Source organism: Bos indicus x Bos taurus, chromosome 28 (assembly GCF_003369695.1).
Source record: "Bos indicus x Bos taurus breed Angus x Brahman F1 hybrid chromosome 28, Bos_hybrid_MaternalHap_v2.0, whole genome shotgun sequence".
NCBI classification, from domain to species: Eukaryota; Metazoa; Chordata; class Mammalia; order Artiodactyla; family Bovidae; genus Bos; species Bos indicus x Bos taurus.
Window position 1 is genome coordinate 15,319,552 of NC_040103.1, and position 12,036 is coordinate 15,331,587.

Here is a 12,036-nt window from a genome sequence, read left to right on the forward strand (position 1 = left end):
AACGTGATGTTTACCGAAAGTTTTAGACTATCACTTAGAGGAAACTGACAACATTTTTAAAAGTACGTTTTTTTATTTTTGAAGGGAGACAAAAGTAAATAATTTTATGAAACAAGGAATGTATGTAGCAAAAAGCTACTAATGTGACTGAGACCTGTTAGGAACAGAATCCCAGAGGACCTGGCAAGGAATTGCACTCCCTCAAGGGTAAATCTCAAAGGCATACTGGGCAGGCAGAGAGGTAAAGGCTCTGAGCTGAAGCCAATTAGCGCTCAATAAACAAACGGGAGCCTTTTGCTTTCTGCCCAGTTTCAGTCCCGCCTTCCAAGCAGCTTGGGTGATGAGTTCTTAAGGGAAAAAAAAAAAAGTTCAAATTCCCAGTTTACAAAGTGGATTCTATGTGATTTGTGCAAGAACAGCGTGTGTTTTGTTCCGTTCTGTGTCAAAGCTTCTGAATGGCAATTTCAGAAAAATGTGCTGAGTCATGAATCCCTAAGGATAAAAGATTTTGAGAAGAACATGCTTGGGGGAGGGCAAGAACTGTGACAGTTGTACAAGTTGTAGATAACCGAAGGTTTATTCTCCTAAATGAGACCCTTCAATACATTTATCCCACTCCTATGCCCGGGAATACTCGATACTTGCCCCAGTACTTAGAAGCCACACACTCAAGAGTAAGGACTATAACAAAAATAATAATAGCTAATATTTATGAACATAGGCCAGTTATACATATAGGGGGATGGGCTTTCAGAGGTTAAATAATTTGCTCACAATCACCCAGCCACAGGAACTGGAATCACAACCTTAATAAGTATGTACACCATCGTCCCAAATATTATCCATGTATGATTTATAGATCTCGGATCTTTAACTGATTGTGGTTAAACTCCTTACTCAAAGAGGCATCTTACTGACATTCTTCAGACACAATTGATGGTAGCACAAAAGGTCCCAAGATTCTTACTAACAAAAGAAGAATTGTACAGCACTGTTCATGTAAATTGTGTATTTTACATGTTCAATATAATACTGTGTCCAAGTCAAAGAAAAAAGGAGCCATTCTTTTATTCAAAACAAAGTTCTTCATTTCCCGTAACATCCTGGGTTGAGATAATCCTATGATGATTGCTAGAAGTTGAGGCTATCTCAGGTCACAGGACTTTTCAGCCAGCACAAGAAAACTGCCATCCTGCTCGATCATGACCTCTGGAACTCCTGATTCTTGGGCTTGTTCCTCATGAAGCCTTTAAAAGTTGGTGGCTGAAACTTCTCCTCTGAAGACCTAGTCACCCTAGAGAAAATTAGATCATCAACTGGCTCCTAGGAGGCTCATGAGAGAGAGAGAGAGAGAGAGAAAGAGAGAGGCAGGAAGCAGAAAGGAGAATGAGGAGCTGTTCAAGTCAGGGAAGAGGGTCCCTAACAAACTTTCTTATTTCATACATTTCCCAAAATCAACCCTAGGCACTTGAAATGTCAGGAAATATCTTCCGAGTCACAAAAGAAAGATCATATTCTAATCAATAAAATTTTATTAAATGGTGTTTTTAAATACTCGGGAAATAGGCAAGTCATGAATAATTGTCTTCATAAACATGATTCATCTATTCACTACAGGACTGGCTTTACAGCAATCTTCCCAGCTAGGCCCTATTATCCTAGCCATGTTAGGAATCAAAGGGCTTACTAGAAATATTTCTCATTTTGCTTTTGAAAATGACTTCTGTACATCGTTTGTACCATGACAACTATGTTTTATACCATACAAAGAAGGTCAGAATCCCCATGTCACAGGGCTATTATGAGGGATGAATAACATAATGTGCTTGGAACATACCAAGAATTCCATTAAGGATTAGCAAGATCAATATTAAGAATTCCAAAAGGGAGTCCATTCCCCTTTCCTCAAAAGGATTCTGTAGGAATGACATTTTAGCTTTTTTGGAAACTAATGATCAAAATAATTTTGTTATTCAGTTGCTAAGTCACGTCCAACTCTTTGCGACCCCAGGGACTGCAGCACGCCAGGCTTCCTTGTCCTATACTACTCCTGGAGTTTGCTCAAACTCACATCCACTGAGTCAGTGATACCATCCAACCATCTCATCCTCTGTATCCCCTTCTCCTCCTGCCCTCAATCTTTCCCAGCATCAGGATCTTTTCCAGTGAGTCAGCTCTTCCCATCAAGTGGCCAAAGTATTGGAGCTTCAGCTTCAGCATCAGTCCTTCCAATGAGTATTCAGGGTTGATGTCCTTTAGGATTGACTAGTTTGATCTCCACGCAGTGCCAGGGACTCTCAAGAGTCTTCTCCAGAACCACAGTTCAAAAGCATCAATTCTTCAGCACTCACCCTTCTTTATGGTCCAACTCTCACATCTGTACATGACTACTGGAAAACTCATGCTTTGACTATATGGACCATTTTTGGCAAAGTGACCTCTCTGCTTTTTAATACACTGTCTAGGTTTGTCATGGCTTTTCTTCCAAGGAGCAAGCATCTTTTAATCTCATGGCTGCAGTCACTGTCCACAGTGATTTTGGAGCTCACGAAAATAAAGTCTGCCACTGTTTCAACTTTTCCCCCATCTATTAGCCATGAAGTGATTTTGAATATGCTAATGTCTAAATCACCAGATTCTGGATCTGAAGTGAAATCAGAGAATTTGTATTTTTACATTCAAATGTGACTGTAATTCAGTGCTGGGGGTATGGCGGCTAAGAAGAGAAAAAGCAACCACAATGATAAAAAACAAACAAAAAAAATTTTATTGTAACTTAAAATTTATTCCTAAGACAATGGATAATGCACACATTGGATGATATTAGTAGACACGGTAATGACGCATTTGGACAGGTATCAACGTTGATGAATGTGGGGATGCCATAAAAATTTAAAAAAATAAAAAAAGGTTATAGGATTTCCTGAACATGATATTGGCAAAAAAAACTTTTATCACAAAAACATTTCAGTTAATTTTTTTTTTTGAATGTTGCTTATTTTACTTACTACCCTGACAGTGACTAAAGAATGAGGTACAGAAAACTTTCCAGAAGTCGGAATATGGAGCAGAAGTCCAAGGCGCTTTGGAGCCCCACGATTGGGTTACTGAGTAGGATTCACTCAGGTATGAAGTTCCCACAACTCCAGGTTTCCTGCCTAGAAAAGCACTATTTACTGACCTCACTGAGGTGTTGTGGGGATTCAAGCTTATAAAGTGCTTCAGGCGCCTTCGAAGAAAGGCAACATAGACGTATAAAATAACCTTACCTATTTCAAAAGAAATGAAAAGACAATTTTGGCACAATGGGCAGAGTGCCTCCTATTTAAAGACCCAAACTTGGCTATTTATTAAAAAACCCTCACCTCAATGGTTTACTGGTTTTATTTTTTTAAGAGAAAAAACTGTTTCTCTATTGCCAGTCTTATAGCAGTCATTCTCAATTCAGGCTGTGCTCTCAGAATCACTTGAAGAGTTTATTAAAAATATAGATGCTTAGCCCACAGCCTAGATGTACATAATTAAAATCTCTACCAGTGGTACTCAGACAACTACATTTTAAAAAGGATCTATAGAAGACTCTGATGCATAGCAAAGTTTAAAAAAACATTTCTTTAGAAAAAAGTCAATTTATTAAATGTTGATTTCCTTCCTAGAATATTTTTCTTACAATTGAATAAAGGTGGGTGAGGGTATCAATATCTTATTCCCCCTTTCCCTTTCCATAGAGTGCACAGACACAGAGCACAATGCTCACATGCATGCACACACACACCACCCACACACTTTTTAGTTCTGCCCTTGAATTAAAATTGGATAGCAGTAAAATCTGATAGTTGCAAATAAATGCCTCACTGAGAAGATATGCAAAGACTGGCAATTCATCCCCACTGTGCCCGAAGCAAATGGATGTTTCCCATTTGCCAGAAGGAATGCTTTAAATATGCATTTCCAATTTGGAAACAGGTAAAGTCAGCACTTCTTGGAAAACATCACTGAGTGGCTGCTGACAAAAGTGAGTGAGGTTCCAGTGACCAACCAGGAAGAAAGGCTATGGTGACGACCCCTTTGTTTGGAGACTGCCTGGATCTCAGCAAACACCTTAGGAATTGGAAGGACGTGTCCTTGGTGGGCACCAAACATGCAGTGCTTCATCAAGGTAAACAGAATCATGAAAATGGGGGATGGTAATTTAAAAATCATGTTTTTAAAAAATGACCAGTTGGTGCCACGGCAATTCTTAACGCTGTTTTAGGAACCACTTTCATTTCCTGACTGGCTCGAAGTCTTCTATGTACTAGTGAGTCTAACAGAGAGAAGAGAGTGTTTTAGTCCCTGGCGGCCTTCACACATAACTCATCACGCTGCTTGCATCAGTTTAAAATAGCCAGAGTCTCCTCTGGCTGCCCTGCAAAGGAACTAATGGAGTCGGCAGAGAAATGATATTTCTTTACACAGAGAAAGCCTTCTGAGGCTGGCCAAAATGTTCACAATGTCCAGAACTCATGAATAGTAGTAAAACAGAGTAGTCCAACTTTTTGGAAAAAGGGGGGAAAAAAGAAAAAATATAGGAGATCGAGTCTACATATACAGTACATAAAGGATATGTAAAAAAAAAATCATTCAGATCAGACACAGTGAAATTTCGCTGTGTGAAAACAGTCTTTAGCGCCTTCCAATATTCCTCTAAACGTTAGAGGAATTAGAGGCAACTTTGTATAAAAAGGTTGTGGGAGCTGGCTTGGGGAGTTGCTTTTTGCATGTATCCCAGGAAGGCAAGGCTGCCAGCAGCAGAATAAAACCTCCCAGCAGGACGCAGAGACCACTAAAATAAAATGCAATGTCATACGTCTGGGTCCAGTCATAAAACCAACCTGAAAAGAGAGTAAGAAAAAAGTGAGTTTGATAGACATAGTACGTATAGGAATACTCTAATCTCATCAGTTTATATACAGTTCGTGGGACTGACATACACACACTACTATATATATAGAATAGAGAACTAATAAGAACCTACTTAATAGCACAGGGAACTCTATTCAATACTCTGTAATGACTTACATGGGAAAAGAATCTAAAAAAGTAGATATATGTATAGCTGACTCACTTTGCTGTACAGCAGAAACTAACGCAACATTGTAAATCAACTATAACCTAATAAAAAAGTTAATTAAAAAATTTATATACAGTTTGGATTAGGATATAAATTACCCAGCTCTACTCCCAAAGTGGCCTAATGGGAGTTAGAGGAGAATTTCTTAAATAATTGGACAAGACTAAGCAGCATTTTGGGTTTCTCCCAAATGAAGAATAAACACAAATTCCTGAGCAAGTGTATTGGCTTTTCCAACTACAGCAAAGTGATTCTGAATAAATCATGATCCAGAGGCATTCCAAGCAGATTTATTTTGTATAAATCTGTGCTATTATTACAAAAGCAATTCCTGTATTCAGAGACATTGCAAAGAAGAACAGTAAAATGGGCTTGCTGCTGCTGCTGCTGCTGCTGCTGCTAAGTTGCTTCAGTCGTGTCCGACTCTGTGCGACCCCATAGACGGCAGCCCACCAGGCTTCGCTGTCCCTGGGATTCTCCAGGCAAGAACACTGGAGTGGGTTATCATTTCCTTCTCCAATGCATGAAAGTGAAAAGTGAAAGTGAAGTCGCCCAGTCGTGTCCAACTCTTAGCGACCCCATGGACTGCAGCCTACCAGGCTCCTCCGCCCATGGGATTTTCCAGGCAAGAGTACTGGAGTGGGGTGCCATCACCTTCTCCGAAAAATGGGCTTACTATAAGATAAATATCTTACCAACAATTGGTGGTCCAAGGCTATTTCCAAGTCCAGCAAAGAACATTAATATCCCATAGGCGTGGGCTAATTTTTCAATTCCCACTGTCTTCGTGGTCACATAAGGAAAGATGGACCAATTACCAGTAAGAAACCCTAGGATCCCAGAAAGTAGTGCCAACGTAACATAACTTTTGGCAAATGGAATTGCACACAAGGCCAGGCTCATGATTATTAAGGTAGCTACATAGAGATATAAGGTATTAATCCACTTGAAGTCAGCCAGTATCCCTAAAATGAGTTTACCAACTGCTGTCATAATGCCAATAATAGAAATAAGAGGCATAATAAACTCCTCTTCTTTCACATTTGAACTTCTTGCCACGTCTTCCATAAGTAACGAAGGTGGAAACCCTCCGATGTCAAAGAGAAAGATGGCAATGAAGAGTGCTGAAAATACTTTGTTTTTAAAAAGAGCCACAGTTTCTCCACAATAGTTTTTATATAACTGCCATTTCCTCTTGGCAAGCTGTTTGCAAAAATATGTTCGTTCTGCAACTTTCTTCTTGTAGGTTTCAGTCTCTTTTGTGCGTGACATCGTTGTTGGGTTTTTATGAAGCAGACTCTCTGATTTCCAGTCACCATTGGCTAAGGTGCTCTTGCATGTTTCCTCCCCAATGTAGCTCTTTTCAAGCATGTTTATGTTTTCTTCTGGGTCCTTTTCTTTTTCTTTGTAAATCGAGTACCTATCTGGTACATTTTCCAGAGCTGTTTTCTCAGGTAAAGGGAAATCAGAGGACTGGAGGGGTCTCATCAGACTGCCACAGGCTAATATATTTAAAGCTAAAGCACCCACAATCAGCAGGCATCCATCCAGTCCGTAGAACTCAATCAACAGTCTCTGCAAAGCAGCATATATAAAAAGTCCAACACTTGAACCTAAAAAGGAAATGGGAACTGTTTAATCTTAACCTCTTATCATCAGGACTCTCAGAACAAGCATTATTAGTACTACAGTTCAATTTCTTTTTCACACTGGCATTCATGAGTCTGTCTTCATATTAAAATCACAACAAGAAAACTGAAGATGATGACCATGATGACCTCAACAATAGTAACACTGATCGATCTATTTTTAAAATTAGCATTTGCAGTTCAGACACTGTGTTAAATACTTTACATGGCACAACAATGTTTCCTTACAATAATCCTATTGGGTGCGTGTGAGTGCTTGTGCTTGCTCAGTCATGTCTGACTCTCTGTGACTATGAACTGTAGCCCACAAGGCTCATCTGTCCATGGAAGTTTTCAGACAAGAATACTGGAGTGGGTTGTCATTTCCTTCTCCAGGGGATCTTCCCACCCAGGGATGAAACCCACATCTCCTGTGTCTCCTGCATTGTCAGGTGGGTTCTTTACCTCTAGCGCCACCTGGGAAGCCCCTCCTATTGGGTATATGCTATTATTATTCCCAGTGTACACTTGAAGTGACCTCGGGCTAGAAAGGTTGAGAAATTTGCCACAAATCAGAAAGCTACAAGTGGCGTAAGTAGGATTCACATTCAGTCTGACCCCAGGAACCTATGTTCTTAACAAATACCTTATACAACCACATTTTTAGTACTTACATGCTTTATATGTATTCCTTTTGGAAAAGAAAAGTTTTCATATTTTATTTTTTGAGATGAAGAATATATTAATATTTTAGTTGTAGGATATTTATAGTGGTTTGATAACTCAAGTGTGTTAGTCACTCAGTCTTGTCTGACTCTTTGCAAACCCATGGAGCCTGCCAGGCTCCTCTGTCCATGGCATTCTTGAGGCAAGAATACTGGAGTGGGTTGCAATTTCCTTCTCCAGGGGATCTTCCCAACCCAGGGATCGAACCTGGGTCTCCAGCATTGCAGACTAATTCTTTACCATCTGAGACACAAGGAAAGCTCAAATCCATTGCTAATCATCAGAATGAATGATTGATATTAATAAACTATGAGAAAGTAAAGTGAACTTCGATAGGATATTAAAATTACAAAGTATGCCTGCTTGTACATTTGTGCAACACTGTAAATACACCCTTTTTTAGTAGATCACATGAACCACACTGGAATGGCAAATTACATCAGCCCATTTAATTTGAAGTGTTCTTATGTGGTTCTGATTTCAAGTTGTTAATGAGTATTTTAACATTTAAATATCATTGAGAAATGTCAACTCAAAAAAAAAATAGGAAAGAAAGTGATCTGTAATTTAAAAAAAAATAGTCTAAAGAGGTTAATCATACTTTTTAAATGGTGTATACTAAATTACATCATAATCCCAACAGGATGCCAAGCTTATTGTAAAAATTACAAATAACCAAATGACTCTTAGAATTATTTAAAAAAAAACGGTACCACAGTTGTCCCTTCCTAACATATTTAAAATTAACTCCTTCATCCCGAAAGAAAAAAACTTTGCTTACAAACATTAATCAATAGTTCACATTAGTGTAATGGCAGTTAATACAGTATCTTTTTGTGGCTACTTAGGAAATATCCCTGTGCTGACTATTAAGTAATAAAAGTAGACAAGTTGAATCCTTCCTTCTCTTTTTAAAAGTGGCACATACTTCAAAGGTTAAAAGCACTTCAGAAAACAAATGGAAAGAACTGAAAAGTATATTTCATGTACTTCCATAGTGGATTAGCATCCATTTACTATTAATTCATATTTTCTCGAACACCATTTCTTTGTAGAAATTCTAACAAAGTATCATATAATTACTTTAAAATATTCTTGATGTTTTGAAAGTTAAATATTTTGATCTTGAGAAAGTAAACAATTCCCCATTGCTCACCAAGTTTATCTATCAACATTATGAAATATTAAGGGAAGCATATCAAATCACTTCAATAGGTGGTTTATCAAAAACCTATGATATGCTAAGTGTATGACAGGGCACCAAAATAAAATTCCACTTTGGACACTAGTGTTTTCAGCCCACATCCCATGAGAATGTAGTCATGGATTAGGAAGATACGGCAGGGAATACTCTGGTGGTCCAGTGGTTAGGACTCTATGCTCTCACTGCCAAGGGCCTGGGTTCAATCCTTCGTCAGGGAACTAAGATCTCACAAGCCATGTGTCACAGCCAAAAAACAAAATGCAGAAATTCTTTCAGGGCAATGAAGAGTAATTAGAGCTCTCTTGTGGAACTGTGTAAACTGTAAAACTATAATTTTTAATCTTTAAAAAGAAAATCCCAATTTTAGAATCATCAATGTAAAGGAAAAAGTGAAATAAAGCACTAATTATGCTTCCATGCATGTCTATAGTATGCTGCTTCTGCTAAGTTGCTTCAGCAACCCCAGAGGCGGCAGCCCACCAGGTTCCCCCGTCCCTGGGATTCTCCAGGCAAGAACACTGGAGTGGGTTGCCATTTCCTTCTCCAGTGCATGAAAGTGAAAAGTGAAAGTGAAGTCGCTCAGTTCGTATCCGACTTTTAGTGACCCCATGGACTGCAGCCTACCAGGCTCCTCCATCCATGGGATTTTCCAGGCAAGAGTACTGGAGTGGGGTGCCATTGCCTTCTCCATAATGTCTATAGTATACATGATCACAAAGAGGCAAAATATGAATTTGATGTTCAGGGAACCTGAAATGGTAAGATACACGCGTACATCTTGATGAACTCTTCTTCAAGACCAGGGGTCAATAGACTTTTCTATAAAAGGGCTAGAGAGGAAATAATTAACTCACAGTGGGCCATCCAAGCTCTGTCACAAATGCTCAACTCTGCCCTTGAAACACGATAGCAGCCAGAGAAGAATAGTGAAGGAATGAGTATGACTGTTTCAATAAAGCTTTATTTATAGACACTGAAATTTTAATTTTACATAAAATTTTCATGTGCCATGAAATATTCTTTTTTCAACCAATAAAAAACGTAAAAACCATTCTTTATGCATGACCTGTCCAAAAAACACTTAGTAGATCAGACTGGGTCCATGGGCATTAGTTTATCAACCCCTGTTCACTAGGGAGTAAGACTATTCCCATTTTATGCCCATGTTTCTTTCTTTCATCTAGGTCACAATATTTAAACTAAGTCACATTAATTCAGTTATTTTGATTTGGGGTTCTTTTTCAATTTTTAAAAATTTCTACTGTGAGTTTTATTTTTCTTGTCACCTCTTTCACTGATGGTAGATACTATAGACTGAATGTTTGTGTCTCTCCAAAATTTGTTAGTTGAAATCTTAACCCCCAACATGATGGAATTAGTAGGTATGGACTTTGGGAGGTGATTAGGTCAAAGGGTGGAGCCCCCATGAATGGAATGAATGCACTTATTAAGGAGAACCCCAGAGATCTCCCTTTTCTGTAATATGAGGACAAAGGAAGAAGATGACAGTCTGCAACCAAGGAGAAGGCTCTCACCAGAGCCCAACCCAGCTAACCTTGACACCCTGATCTCAGACTGCCAGTCTCAGAACTCTGAGACATACATTTCTGTTGTTTATAAACCACTCAGTCTAAGATACTTTAGAGCAGCCTGAACAGACTAAGACAGTGGATTCATACTACTCCCTGATTTCTGCCTCACCTGGCTTCCTATGTGTTGTAACTGAAAACTCCCTGCTGCTGCTGCTGCTGCTGCTGCTGCTGCTGCTAAGTCGCTTCAGTCGTATCCGACTCTGTGCGACCCCATAGACAGCAGCCCACCAGGCTCTCCGTCCCTGGGATTCTCAAGGCAAGAACACTGGAGTGGGTTGCCATTTCCTTCTCCAATGCATGAAAGTGAAAAGTGAAAGTGAAGTCATTCAGTCATGTCCGACTCCTAGCGACCCCATGGACTGCAGCCTACCAGGCCCCTCCGTCCATGGGATTTTCCAGGCAAGAGTACTGGAGTGGGTTGCCATTGCCTTCTCCGGAAAACTCCCTAATTCTGCCAAATCTGGATTGTCCACAGTCAGTCCATTTTGGTTCAGTGTGCTAAGGTCCAGGCCCTTATCCTCTTTAGACGGAATGGAAAGCAAGAGCAACTCTCTCAGCATACGATTTCTAACACCTTCATCCCAGATAAATCTGGATGTTAAGGGAAACCTAGGTGATAGTTTTAACAGCTACCACTTTTTTTTTTTTTAAACAGCTAACACTTTTACAGCCCTTGCCATGTGCCTTATGCATATGTTCCTTTAATATTCCTAATACCCCAGTGGGATGGTGTATGCTCAGGTCACTCAAAGTGGCTGTTCTCTTGCTCTCTGTACATCCCCTGCTTGACCAGTGCCTGCTTCACTTATACCTACTCACATGTCACTGGGGTCTTTCTTCAGTCATGAAGCTGGGCAAATACAGGCTGTACAGGGTGGAGGAGTCCAATAGATGGGAACTATTATTATCCTCATTTTACAGTTCAGAAAACTGAGGCTTAACAGTTAATTTCACAGAGCAGTTAGGTTACTTGTTGTCAACAGGCAGCTACTGAGTGACAGAGGATTCAAAACCAGGTGATTTGGCTTCAGGGTCTGGGTTTGCCACTACATTACAAAACAAAAATACCGTATAGGTGGGATTTCCCTGGTGGTCCAGTGGTTAAGAGTCCAAACTCCCAATGCTAGGGGGCACAGGTTTGATCCCTAGTTAGGGAAGATCCCGCATGCTGCATGGCCAAAAAAAAATACAGTATAGGTAAGACCTATTGTCCTTGAAGGTGCCATGCCTGTCTCACAGTCCTTCCCACACTTGTGGAAGATGCTGTCAGTTCTTTAAACTGCTATTGAACTGCTCTGGATTCTCCATCTTTTTGTTTTTTCTCTTTCTTCTCTCAGTTCTACCTTAACCATGCCCTCAGACCCTGGTCCTCTCTCCTCCTGGGCCATGATTCACATTTCTTACCTGGTAAAGCTTTCTAAAACCACCTCGGGGAAATATCCAGCTTAATTGAATCTGATCTGGAGTCACTTTGCTGCACTGGCCTCGGGAACAAAACATTAGTTTGGATCCTGTTGCCAGATACACTACTGAAGTAATTCAGCTTATCAGAAAGTGTGACCCCTCAGGAGCAGCCACCAATTAGCAAGTAGCAATGTAAACGCACAAGTTTCAGTAAGCCTGGACACTTTATCTCCTAAACAAACCCATAAAATATTGGCCACAGAAATTTTGATAAGTTCTCTAAATGGCTTAGGAAAAAAAATACATCTGAAAAATAAAACACCACTCAAAAATATCAGAGACTTGAAGTCCAGAAGGTTTTATACTTAC

At 39.7% G+C, this 12,036-nt stretch overlaps 1 protein-coding gene across 4 annotated transcripts in view; it reads right to left on the reverse strand.

Moving 5' to 3' along the window:
• Positions 1-2,744: 2,744 nt before the first annotated feature.
• Positions 2,745-12,036, reverse strand: part of SLC16A9 (solute carrier family 16 member 9) — an 85,616-nt gene continuing 76,324 nt past the window's right edge. For all 4 annotated transcript variants that reach the window (XM_027530601.1, XM_027530605.1, XM_027530603.1 and 1 more), the window contains 2 exons: positions 5,809-6,726; positions 2,745-4,874 (listed from right to left, as the gene is read on the reverse strand). In XM_027530601.1, coding sequence (XP_027386402.1) covers positions 4,687-4,874; positions 5,809-6,726 — 1,106 coding nt within the window. In that variant the 3' untranslated portion in view covers positions 2,745-4,686. The remainder of the gene's footprint in view (positions 4,875-5,808; positions 6,727-12,036) is intronic.